Raw genomic sequence first — 13573 nt, forward strand, 5'->3', positions numbered from 1 at the left:
CTGTCTCTCTCATTCCCTCTTTCTCTCTCTACCCCCCCACTTTCCTTGCTCTCTCTCTCTCTCTCTCTCTCTCTCTCTTTCTCTCGCTCTCTCTCTCTCTCTCTCTCTCTCTCTCTCTCGCCCCCCCCTCTCTCCCACTTTCTCTGGCTCCCTTGCTCTCTCTCTCTCTTACTCTCTCTCTCTCTCTCTCTCTCTCTCTCTCTCTCTCTTACTCTCTCTCTCTCTTACCTTTTTATTCCTCCTACTCTCTCTCCCACTATCTCTCTCTCTCTCTCTTACGCTAGCTCTCTCTTTCCCTCTTTTCCTCCTACTCTCTCTCTCACTCTTTCTCATCATCAGCATCTCTCAGCTGGAGTGTGTGTGTGTGTGTGTGTGTTGCAAGGCTGTGCAGTTTGAGGGTTTTTTGGGGGGTGGGGGTCCAGACTGCCACAGGCCAGTGGAGCAGCAGCCTGGGAACTGGAGCACAGCCAGGACGACAGCGCACACACACACACACACACACACACACACACACACAGAAGGCTTTCCCTGGGCCTCCCTGACCCCCACTCTGCCCTACGCTGCCCCCTGCTGCTTGGGAGGGGACGTTCCGCACGCACACACACACGCATGCTTACAAACCCAAACACAGACAGAGAGCTGCCCCATCCAGACGTCACCACTGTGTGTGTGAGATCTAAAGGGTGTGCGACACTGGACTGAGATGACGTAGGAGATGTGAGGTTGAGGGCTCTGGCTCTTCTGGATTACTAGAACATGTTTAGTGGGGTTGTCTCACTGCTTCTGTTTATTCCTCCAGGTTGATGGAGTTACCATAAGCTGAGGCCTCCATATACATGTTTCACTCAGTGGTTTATCAGTCAACTCAGGCTTTAGTAGAGCTCAGTAACACTGAGGTAAATAACTGATACAGTGGTTTATCAGTCTACTCAGGCTTTAGTAGAGCTCAGTAACACTGAGGTAAATAACTGATACAGTGGTTTATCAGTCTACTCAGGCTTTAGTAGAGCTCAGTAACACTGAGGTAAATAACTGATACAGTGGTTTATCAGTCTACTCAGACTTTAGTAGAGCTCAGTAACACTGAGGTAAATAACTGATGTAGTGGTTTATCAGTCTACTCAGGCTTTAGTAGAGTTTAGTAACACTGAGGTAAATAACTGATACAGTGGTTTATCAGTCTACTCAGGCTTTAGTAGAGTTTAGTAACACTGAGGTAAATAACTGATACAGTGGTTTATCAGTCTACTCAGACTTTAGTAGAGCTCAGTAACACTGAGGTAAATAACTGATACAGTGGTTTATCAGTCTACTCAGACTTTAGTAGAGCTCAGTAACACTGAGGTAAATAACTGATACAGTGGTTTATCAGTCTACTCAGTCTTTAGTAGAGCTCAGTAACACTGAGGTAAATAACTGATACAGTGGTTTATCAGTCTACTCAGTCTTTAGTAGAGCTCAGTAACACTGAGGTAAATAACTGATACAGTGGTTTATCAGTCTACTCAGACTTTAGTAGAGCTCAGTAACACTGAGGTAAATAACTGATGTAGTGGTTTATCAGTCTACTCAGGCTTTAGTAGAGTTTAGTAACACTGAGGTAATTAACTGATACAGTGGTTTATCAGTCTACTCAGACTTTAGTGGAGCTCAGTAACACTGAGGTAAATAACTGATACAGTGGTTTATCAGTCTACTCAGACTTTAGTAGAGCTCAGTAACACAGGTAAATAACTGATACAGTGGTTTATCAGTCTACTCAGACTTTAGTAGAGCTCAGTAACACTGAGGTAAAGAACTGATACAGTGGTTTATCAGTCGACTCAGACTTTAGTAGAGCTCAGTAACACTGAGGTAAAGAACTGATACAGTGGTTTATCAGTCTACTCAGTCTTTAGTAGAGTTCAGTAACACTGAGGTAAAGAACTGATACAGTGGTTTATCAGTCTACTCAGACTTTAGTAGAGCTCAGTAACACTGAGGTAAATAACTGATACAGTGGTTTATCAGTCTACTCAGACTGTAGTGGAGCTCAGTAACACTGAGGTAAATAACTGATACAGTGGTTTATCAGTCTACTCAGGCTTTAGTAGAGCTCAGTAACACTGAGGTAAATAACTGATACAGTGGTTTATCAGTCTACTCAGACTGTAGTGGAGCTCAGTAACACTGAGGTAAATAACTGATACAGTGGTTTATCAGTCTACTCAGACTTTAGTAGAGCTCAGTAACACTGAGGTAAATAACTGATGTAGTGGTTTATCAGTCTACTCAGGCTTTAGTAGAGTTTAGTAACACTGAGGTAAATAACTGATGTAGTGGTTTATCAGTCTACTCAGGCTTTAGTAGAGCTCAGTTACACTGAGGTAAATAACTGATACAGTGGTTTATCAGTCTACTCAGACTTTAGTAGAGCTCAGTAACACTGAGGTGAAGAACTGATACAGTGGTTTATCAGTCTACTCAGACTTTAGTAGAGCTCAGTAACACTGAGGTAAATAACTGATACAGTGGTTTATCAGTCTACTCAGTCTTTAGTAGAGCTCAGTTACACTGAGGTAAATAACTGATACAGTGGTTTATCAGTCTACTCAGACTTTAGTAGAGCTCAGTAACACTGAGGTAAATAACTGATACAGTGGTTTATCAGTCTACTCAGACTTTAGTAGAGCTCAGTAACACTGAGGTAAATAACTGATACAGTGGCTTATCAGTCTACTCAGGCTTTAGTAGAGCTCAGTAACACTGAGGTAAATAACTGATACAGTGGTTTATCAGTCTACTCAGACTTTAGTAGAGCTCAGTAACACTGAGGTAAATAACTGATACAGTGGTTTATCAGTCTACTCAGGCTTTAGTAGAGCTCAGTTACACTGAGGTAAATAACTGATACAGTGGTTTATCAGTCTACTCAGACTTTAGTAGAGCTCAGTAACACTGAGGTAAAGAACTGATACAGTGGTTTATCAGTCTACTCAGTCTTTAGTAGAGCTCAGTTACACTGAGGTAAATAACTGATACAGTGGTTTATCAGTCTACTCAGGCTTTAGTAGAGCTCTGTACACATGACGTGGGGTAGCGGAAGAAGGTGGCAAGGATTACAGTGATTATTATTATTACCCTGAGTGTTACCCCACGTCATGACTTGTGTGTTCGTGTCTTACAGCTAGCAGCAAATCCATTCAGTCTCCAGCCCGGCTTTTTCCAATACGTCTAAACAAACGAGAATGAATTAAAAAGCCAGGCGTCATGTCCTGTGTCCACTCACAGCTTTGTCCCCTCTAAAACAATTGGACACAGCGTCAGTCTTCCTCACATTGTGTGTCTGCACTCCAACACACACGTAAACACAATCCGACCCTCACATTTACTCCAGACATGCACAGCTCACACGTGCGGCCCAGCTAAGGAGGCATTCCCCTTTCATTTAGTTTCTATTGTGTATTTCTATAGTGTTGCTGGGTGTGTGTGTGTGTGTGTGTGTGTGTGTGTGTGTGTGTGTGTGTACTCTAGTTCTCTATTCGTTTACAGCTTTTGAAGGGTGCCATCTGTAACTCACAAGCAGTAAACTGTGACCCTGCTGGGAGCTCCATTTGCTTTACAGTTGATAATGTTGACATAAAATCCACTTGTCAGGAGAAAGGTGTTAGGTGTTAATGGTCAGTGTGTTTACTGACCAGTTGCTGTTTGTCAATAATGCTATGAGATTCCAGAGTTTTCCATACAAATAGTAGCTAAAAAAATGACAACAACAACAATAATAATAATAATAATAATAATAATAATAATACCTTTTATTTTTATATATGTATAGAGTGTTTTTCATACAAATAGCAGCTGAAAGCAATAACAAATAATAATAATAATTAGTATTGGTCTTATCATTATTATTAATAATGATAATCATAAAAACCTAACCTTTATTTAAAAAGTAATACTAATAATAATTAACTTTATGTATGTATAGATGGCTTTTCAATACAAATAGCAACTGGAAATATCACCAACACAATAATAATAATAATAATAATAATAATAGCAAAAACATAATAGTTTTTTTTTTCTTTTAGATTTTATTTAAAGAGGAACCCTAATAATTAATTAAATAAAAAATAATTAAATAAAAATGTAAAAAATGAGTATTTTTTCACACAAACAGCTAAAAACAATAACAAAATATAACCAAAAACGTATAATAATGATGATGATGATGATGATTATTGTTATTCTTCTTCTTCTTCTTTTTCTTCTTCTTCTTCTTCTTCTTCTTATTTTTTTGTCTTATTGTTATTATTAATACTGATAATAATCATAGGCTTTATGTTAAGGGTAATAATAATAATAATAATAATAATAATAATAATAATATGATTTTATTTAAAGAGGAATCATAATAATAATTACCTTTATAAATGCATAGTGTTTTCTTAATTCAAACAGCAGCTGGAAAACAACATCAACATAATAATATGCTTTATTATGAAATAAATAGCAAATACCAGTTCAAGTCCACATGGCAATAATCACAGACTGTAATTTAAAAAAAATATTTTTAGAACATTTGTTATGCAAATAGCAGCTTAAAATTTTAAATAAAATAAGTCATTATAACTAGCTTTGCTTACAGACCACCTTTATAGAAAAAGCAGCTCAATATGATTTACAAACAAGGGATCATCATCATGTTTATAAGCAGAATAACAGAAGAGGCCTGGACTGTGCTGCAGTAGGTCTTCTGGAGAAGGCCGGGATCTGATGAGCTGAGATCACATGTTGGAACATAAACAGCCAGAGAGTCAGAGAGGTCAGTCAGGTCAGTGAGGTCAGCAAGAGCTTTAAAAACAAGCGAAATAACTTTCAAAACTACCCCTTAAGGTCCAGGTCTGATGCACTCTATTACTTTCTACAATTGATCAGAGGGGTGTGGGTTTAATACCTGGGTCTGCCTAGCTGCCACTTATGGGCCCTTGAGAAAGGCCTCTGACCCTGGGCTCCGGCCCTGGGTTCCTAGAGCTCTGCTGTGCTGTGTGAGTGTATACAGCATGTAGAAAGGCTTGAGTGCCTGGATACCGCTCGTGTGTGTGTGTGTTGATGCTGTTTCCTGGCTGATGTTTTGCCAGCTGCTGAAGTAACTGAGGGGAACCATATTTAACCATTTCACCCAACAATGAAGATTAAAATCCTAAGAAAAATAAATGTCTTTCAACACTGTGTGTGTGTGTGTGTGTGTGTGTGTGTGTGTGTGTGTGTGTGTTTTAGCCGTCAGTGCTTTATGAGAGGCGGGGAGCACTCTCACGGAGCACTTCTCATTTCTGAGAGAGGTGGCAAACTGCCCTCTGCCCTTTACATGATTGAGCAGCTAAATGTGAGTGAATGAGTGAGGTAGGGCAGAGTTCAGTGAGAGAGTGCTCTGAGAGTGAGTGCTTGAGAGTGACATGGTAATCGGAGGGGGTGAATGAGTGAGGGACCGACGGTGGAAGTGTATGGGTGAGATAATGAACGAGTGATTGATTGCGTTATTGTGGGAGTGAAGTTGTTATTAAGTGAGTTGAAAAGGGTAAACAAGGAGGTGAATGGGTGAATGATTGAGTGAAAAAGCCTGAGGGAGGGAGTGAATAAGGGAGAAAGTGAGAGGATGAGTAAATAAAGGGTGTGAGTAATTGAGAGAGTGAGTGGGTGAGTGGGTGAGCGAGCCTGTGGAATAATAAGTAGCTTAAAGTCAGTTGAAAAGTGGGTGAATGGATGAATAAGTGATGTAGAAGCCAAAGAGAGTGAGTGTGTGGCTGACTGAGTGAATGAGTGAGTGAGTGAGTGAGTGAGTGGCTTCTGGGAGTGAGGAAGTAGATGAATTAATGTGCTGATGAGCGCTTGACTACTCAAAGGAAAGAGTGAGTAAGTGAATAAGTGAGTAAGTGAGTGAGTGAGTGGCGTTGTCACTTGAAAAGTTGGTAAATGGATAAAAGTGAGTGAATGAATATGTGATTGATTAGCCCCTAGTGAGTGAGTAAGTGAATAACTGAGCAAGTGAATAAGTGAGTGAATGAATACGTGATTGATTAGCCCTAGTGAGTGAGTAAGTGAATAACTGAGCAAGTGAATAAGTGAGTGAATGAATACGTGATTGATTAGCCCTAGTGAGTGAGTAAGTGAATAACTGAGCAAGTGAATAAGTGAGTGAATGAATAAGTGATTGATTAGCCCTAGTGAGTGAGTAAGTGAATAAGTGAGCAAGTGAATAAGTGAGTGAATGAATACGTGATTGATTAGCCCTTAGTGAGTGAGTAAGTGAATAAGTGAGCAAGTGAATAAGTGAGTGAATGAATACGTGGTTGATTAGCCCCTAGTGAGTGAGTAAGTGAATAAGTGAGCAAGTGAATAAATGAGTGAATGAATACGTGATTGATTAGCCCTTAGTGAGTGAGTAAGTGAATAAGTGAGCAAGTGAATAAGTGAGTGAATGAATACGTGGTTGATTAGCCCCTAGTGAGTGAGTAAGTGAATAAGTGAGCAAGTGAATAAATGAGTGAATGAATACGTGATTGATTAGCCCTTAGTGAGTGAGTAAGTGAATAAGTGAGCAAGTGAATAAGTGAGTGAATGAATACGTGGTTGATTAGCCCCTAGTGAGTGAGTAAGTGAATAAGTGAGCAAGTGAATAAATGAGTGAATGAATACGTGATTAATTAGCCCTTAGTGAGTGAGTAAGTGAATAAATGAGTGAATGAATACGTGATTGATTAGCCCTTAGTGAGTGAGTAAGTGAATAAGTGAGCAAGTGAATAAATGAGTGAATGAATACGTGATTGATTAGCCCTTAGTGAGTGAGTAAGTGAATAAGTGAGCAAGTGAATAAGTGAGTGAATGAATACGTGGTTGATTAGCCCCTAGTGAGTAAGTGAATAAGTGAGCAAGTGAATAAATGAGTGAATGAATACGTGATTGATTAGCCCTTAGTGAGTGAGTAAGTGAATAAGTGAGCAAGTGAATAAGTGAGTGAATGAATACGTGGTTGATTAGCCCCTAGTGAGTAAGTGAATAAGTGAGCAAGTGAATAAATGAGTGAATGAATACGTGATTGATTAGCCCTTAGTGAATAAGTGAATAAGTGAGTGAATGAAAACGTGATTGATTAGCCCCTAGTGAGTGAGTAAGTGAATAAGTGAGCAAGTGAATAAATGAGTGAATGAATACGTGATTGATTAGCGCCTAGTGAGTGAGTAAGTGAATAAGTGAGCAAGTGAATAAGTGAGTGAATGAATACGTGGTTGATTAGCCCCTAGTGAGTAAGTGAATAAGTGAGCAAGTGAATAAATGAGTGAATGAATACGTGGTTGATTAGCCCCTAGTGAGTGAGTAAGTGAATAAGTGAGCAAGTGAATAAATGAGTGAATGAATACGTGATTGATTAGCCCTTAGTGAGTAAGTGAATAAGTGAGCAAGTGAATAAGTGAGTGAATGAATACGTGGTTGATTAGCCCCTAGTGAGTGAGTAAGTGAATAAGTGAGCAAGTGAATAAATGAGTGAATGAATACGTGATTAATTAGCCCTTAGTGAGTGAGTAAGTGAATAAATGAGCAAGTGAATAAATGAGTGAATGAATACGTGATTGATTAGCCCTTAGTGAGTGAGTAAGTGAATAAGTGAGCAAGTGAATAAATGAGTGAATGAATACGTGATTGATTAGCCCCTAGTGAGTGAGTAAGTGAATAAGTGAGCAAGTGAATAAGTGAGTGAATGAATACGTGGTTGATTAGCCCCTAGTGAGTAAGTGAATAAGTGAGCAAGTGAATAAATGAGTGAATGAATACGTGATTGATTAGCCCTTAGTGAATAAGTGAATAAGTGAGTGAATGAAAACGTGATTGATTAGCCCCTAGTGAGTGAGTAAGTGAATAAGTGAGCAAGTGAATAAATGAGTGAATGAATACGTGATTGATTAGCCCCTAGTGAGTGAGTAGGTGAGTGCGTGACTAGTCTCCGGTAGCGAGTCAGTGAGTCAGTATTGAATGAATCAGATAGAAATTGAGTGAATCGCTCAATCACAAACAGCTCCTTATCGCCCGGGTTGTGCCTACATAGATCATAATCAGACTTCTTCACCTCAACAGGGCTCTGTGTGTCCATTAGGGAGTGATTCAGGGCTCATCCAGAGTGAGGGAGTGATTAGCTGTGTTTGTGTGGGCGGGCTGTGAGCGCACTGAGTCATTGAGGGAGCGACCGAGCCGAGCCGAGCGGAGCCGAGCGGAGCCGAGCGGAGCCGAGCGGAGCTGAAGGAGGAGGGGCAAAAGAGAGCAGGGACGGGCAGTGTGTGTGTATATGTGTGTCATCGTGTGTGAGGGGAGGGAGAGTGTGTGTGTGGATGAAAAGAGAAAAGCTCGGTCGGAGCAGCGCCGCCGTTTCTGATTAAAATCGATTCTCGGTTCAAGCTCCAGACTCGCAGACTCGCTCTCATGCTACCGGAACATGCGAGAAAGCCTCACCATGAAATTCGCCTGGAAAACTAAAATGGTAAAGAAGCCTTTTCTCTGCTTTTGCTTGTTTTCTGACTCCAAACTGTTGCCTTTGTGGTGGAGAAAGACAGCAGAGAGGGGGAGAGGGGGGGAGAGGAGTGGGAAAAGTAGCGGATAAGGAGAAAAAGGGGGCTTGGGGGCTTGGGGGGCTTGGGGGGCTTGGTGGGGGGTTGGGGTGCTGAAATTGCGCTTTACGCACTTTAACATGGCTGTAAGGGGAAAGTAGCGCCTCTGTAGATCAGAGATTAGGATCCCGTTACTTTTCCTTCCTGTGGAGATGAAGTCTTCAGACTTTAGTGAGGAGCAGCAGCAGCAGCTGGGGACGAAAACAAAAGCTGGTCACTGCCGGACGGCTGCTTTCTCACGGAGAAGTGTGTGTGTGTGTGTGTGTGTGTGTGTGGGGTGGGGGGGACTTTTGGAGTGGAAAACTTCACTGTGTGGTTGTGGCTTTGGTCAGCATCCCACCAGTGATGATCTGGGCAGTCATTAGATTGTTTATAGGGTTTAAATGGTAAAGTAGCCCAAATCCCCAGGCCTGCCTGCCTGCCTGCCTGCCTGCTCCAGCTGGACCCCCAAACAGGCAGATCATTCTCCAGCAGGCTGAGTTCTGTTATTGTGGCCTGCTGGCCGGAGATTTAGACTTTAGTGGGCTGCTGGACATCTCAAGGATTTGGTGGGAGCTTGTTTGTGTACTTTCAGAGGAAAGTGGGTTAGGAGCTTAGTTGGTTCTTATCCTGCACTAGTTTTACCTTTTTATTCAGTTTTATTCACGAATTAATGATAAAATAAACAACCAGAGGCCTGAGACACACACTTTCAGCAAATAATAATAGTAATAATAATAATAAATATATAGTTTAAATGCACACACAAAATCACTAATTTACTTCATATTCTAATAATTCTAAAAACATTTTAATAATAATAATCAGAATCGTGAAATGTATAGTTATGCTATTAGTATTACTACTACAGTTATTGTTTTTATTTGATTTATTATTACTGTTATTATAATTGGGAGTATCTATATGGGACTAAATTTGATATAATGATAAATTTGGCATCAGTAAAAGACAATTGAAAATAAAATAATTAAAGACAATTAATTACTTAAAAGAAAAAGACAATTCATAACATTAAAATAAAATTAAATAAAGATAAATTAAATAGATATGTTTTAATGTGTTTCTTAATATAGTAAAGTAATTTAGTTAATAAAATTTAATAATATTTATAGTTAATAGTTAATAATATAAGTAACTTGGTATACTATCTTACAACCTGATGTTTTTATTATTATTAACACAACAATAATAATATAGGTTGTTTTTGTTCATATGATGTAGTTATTTATTGTTATTGTTGATTTATTATTGTTATTATTGATTTATTATTATTATTATTGATTTATTATTATTATTATTATTATTATTGCTGTAAGTCCTAACCCCCCACCCGGCCCCCTCGCCATTTAAAGGATGACGCTAGCCGGGAAGCAAAGCCACTTGTGGAAAACATTTATTTGCAGTACAAAGGGGCGCTGCAGTGTGTATAGTGTGGACTCAGCAGGGTCCAGGCCCTGAGCTCACTGACCTCCTGCCATTGTTTTGCAGTGAGGTCTGCATGACTCGTTGAGCCAAAGATTTATCGGCCAGCACTGTACAGGAAACAGCCAGCAAACACAGACAGACAGGCTGGCCGGCTTCACCCTGAGCTTCTGACCCGCGCAATCTCAGACTCTCTGACTCCCAGCTTGACTGAGTACCTTGGTTAAAAAGGGAAAGTTCAGCCAAAAACCAAAGTGTGCAGGTTTCTCTGTACACTGAACGTCACTGGGGACCACTGCTTTAGATAGGAACAGCTCAGTGGGAATCCTGGAGACCACCAGTTCTGTACATTAGTGTTTTCTAGCCTATTCACTTGTAGATGTGCCATCTCTGCTCCCTCTAAAGTTTATAGAAGAAGATTAAAAGTTTAAACCAGAAGAAGGAAATTATCTTCTCAAAGATTTTGGAGCATTTCTATTGGTCCATTCTTTCCGATATTTTAGAAACATTAACATTAAGAAGAGCTATCAGATTCATATCGTGTCAAAAAGTGAAAAACGGTGATGATTGAGATCCAAGGACTGTGGCCGAAGTGGCTCCCTGTACGGCCCCTGTTGAGTACACTTATAATTTCTAGTGAACAGCGAAGGTCACTAGATGAGCTGAATGTGGACTGGAAAGCACTGGTTTTTGTATGTGAAAGCGGCTCAGGTTAGATTGCAAGAACTTGACATATTGAGGAATAAGTCAGTCCAGAGCACCACCCGGAGTGTCCAAACTTGTGCTTTTCCAGCACTTCTGTCTGTACTTTATATCAGACGTTTATGAGGATCAGTCGGAACCGTATTCCCACCAAAGACAAACACACCTGACTGCTCTGATCAAGCAATAACTGCAATGACTACAGTGGTGAAGAAACTGCAAGTTTTTATGGCTTCTCTGCTCTGAAGCACCTGATTTACCTCTCCAGCCTATTATCAGACCCTGCACGGGTCGAAGCTCGGCGTGTCGGACAAGCAAAGAACATTGGGCATAGATCGGTTTCAGGTGGAGTGACCTGCAGTACAGACTTTGTTCTTCATAGGACCCATTAAAGCAACAGTATGTAGTATTTTTACCTTAAAATAGCAGCGTCCGAATCATTTGAGATCCTTTAATGACCTGCAGTAGGGAGAATAGGCTGCTAACTACACTATGTAGCTTTGGTGCAGTAAGGGCTCTGAGTGGCTCAGTCATCTGATGGCCCAGAGGTCGCAAGTTCGAAGCCTGAGCCACATTGCTTTGCCATCAGTGGCCGGAGTCCGAGAGAGCAACCACAACCGGCAGTACCAAATTGGGACAAAAACTGCATAACGCCATGTAACCTTCTGTATGTCTCAGCTTGTCCAGAAACGCATGTGTAAAGCGTGTCCTTCAGGGGTGGCAAATTACACTTCATGACTGAAGGGAGAGCCCAGGAGCAAGAACTGTCAATTCTCGCATAATGCTTCTTTAAAAGATTTCATGCAATCCCTGGAATGTTTTCCCAGACCCAGATTAAGCCTAAGCCAAAAGAACTTCGAGTAATGATCCTGAATTGGCTCTGGAATTTAGTCCAGGGCTGCGTTTAATCTGTCCTCAAAACCGCCCCTCGGAGCTCAGTAATCTTCTACAGGAGTAATGAGCTGAAGCATCGTTAGCTCTGAAGCTGAGGGCTAGGGGAATTTAAGGCCACCCCATTTCAATATCTATACAGAGTCCTGACCGTTCAGGATTTCTGTTTGAGCTGGGAGTTCAGGTTCCTTCATATGATGAAAGGATAAGCGAGTTGTAAATCAGTAAAGCAGGGTCTGTTTACAGAGTGATGAGTTTCCCAGATTCTCTCTCTCTCTCTCTCTCTCTCTCTCTCTCTCTCTGAATAAAATAAGCAAACTTATTAATAAAACTGAAAAAATGTAATTGTCAAAAATGTGAAAGTTCTTGTCTTCTCATCTTTCCTTCTCTTGTCTTCTCTTCTCGCCTCCTGTCCTCTCCTCTCCCGTCTCCTTGTATCTTCTTGTATCATCTCTTCTCATGGCTTCTCTTCTCCCATCTTCTCCCATCTTCTCACCTCCTGTCTTCTCCTCTCCCATCTTCTCTTATCTTGTCTTCTTTTTTATCTTCTGGTCATCTGTTCTCTCCTCCGGTCTTCTCTCCTCTCGTCTCCTGTCTACAATTCCCATCTCCTGTCTTCTCTCTCATCTTTTTGTCTTGTCTTGTCTTGTCTCCCGTCTTCTCGTCTCTTCTCTACTCTTTTCCCATCTTCTCGTCTCCAATCTTCTCTTTTCTCTTCTCATCATCTCATCTCTTCTCTCCTTCTGTCTTCTCGCCTTGTCTTCTCTTCTCGTCTCTTCTCATCTCCAATCTTCTCCTCTCTTGTCTTCTCTTCTATCTTCTAGTCATCTATTCTCTTCTCCTGTCATTTCGTCTTCTCGCCTCCCGTCTTCTCTTCTCATCATCTCATCTCTTCTCTAATAATCTCTTCCCTTTTCTTTTCTCTTCCTCCACCTTCTCTTCTTTCTGCTCTCCTTTCTCCTTTCTTCTCCTCTCTCTTCTCCTCTTCTCTCCAGATGTCTTTTGCTGTTCTCTCTCTCTTCTTCGTACTTGTCTCTTGTCCTCGTACTCAGACTGCTTCCCTTTCTCACTCTTCTCTGAATCACACTCTAACTCTCTCTCCAGTCATAACACGGACCCTTTGTCCCTTCACCAGCCTGAGACGTGTTGCATAATGCAGAGTTTTCTGTCGTAGCTTGGTGGCGTAACTCTGATTTGTCTTCCCCCACAGAGTTCAGTGCAGGACTGGGGGGAGGAGGTGGAGGAGGGGGCTGTTTACAGCGTCACGCTCAAGAGGGTCCAGATCCAGCAGGCCGCCAACAAAGGAGCACGATGGCTGGGGGTAAGAGGAAGCCTTCACTGCTTGTTGACTTACACACTTACTTACTTACTGCTGTGGCTGAGATCTTCAGTGGACAACGGTTGGGCCATTCTGCACCATGTCCACTGTGGGACAAAAGAAAGTCCAGTCAAAATTAAACCATTTGATTTTGGCCCTAAATGTATTCTGTGATGGGTTTCTGGTGTCTGAAGTTTACTTCGTTGGGTGTTGAACTAGAGCCACAACATAGGACCCTGGCCTTGTTCTCCAGTTGGCCCATATTTGTGTCCTGTTTCTGGTCCTAGCCCACTCAGACCAAAACAACAAAACCTGGACTGACTGGGGTTCTGAGAGGAGGACTTGATGGAGAGTTTGGAGTGAACAGGCCTTTGTAATGAATCAGAATTTGACCCCTGCTGTAGAAGGGCAAAAGAACTCTGCGCCCCTTCCAGAAAACGGAAAGATCAGTCTGTCTGTCCTCACTGAGTACGTGGGCACACGCTACGATAACATGCTGTTTGTCAGCTTGCTTTGACCTGATAAGCTCACCTTGCGTGATTTCAGAGGTGGTAGTAACTTCCGGCTCCTGCAGATGGCGCTGCACGAGGACGCTCAGGCTATA

The 13573-nt window shown here is 41.4% G+C and overlaps 1 protein-coding gene across 2 annotated transcripts in view; it reads left to right on the top strand.

The window, feature by feature from the left end:
* Positions 1–13573, top strand: part of rgl1 (ral guanine nucleotide dissociation stimulator-like 1) — a 51335-nt gene that overhangs the window by 21637 nt on the left and 16125 nt on the right. Inside the window, exons 1-2 of one of the 2 annotated variants that reach the window (XM_072681373.1) lie at positions 8355–8509; positions 12862–12972. In XM_072681373.1, the coding sequence (XP_072537474.1) occupies positions 8465–8509; positions 12862–12972 (156 nt within the window). In that variant the 5' untranslated portion in view covers positions 8355–8464. Of the gene's footprint in view, positions 1–8354; positions 8510–12861; positions 12973–13573 lie in introns of those variants that run through there. The other variant, XM_072681372.1, reaches the window with a different exon arrangement.

This window comes from Salminus brasiliensis, chromosome 6 (genome assembly GCF_030463535.1).
Source record: "Salminus brasiliensis chromosome 6, fSalBra1.hap2, whole genome shotgun sequence".
NCBI lineage: Eukaryota > Metazoa > Chordata > Actinopteri > Characiformes > Bryconidae > Salminus > Salminus brasiliensis.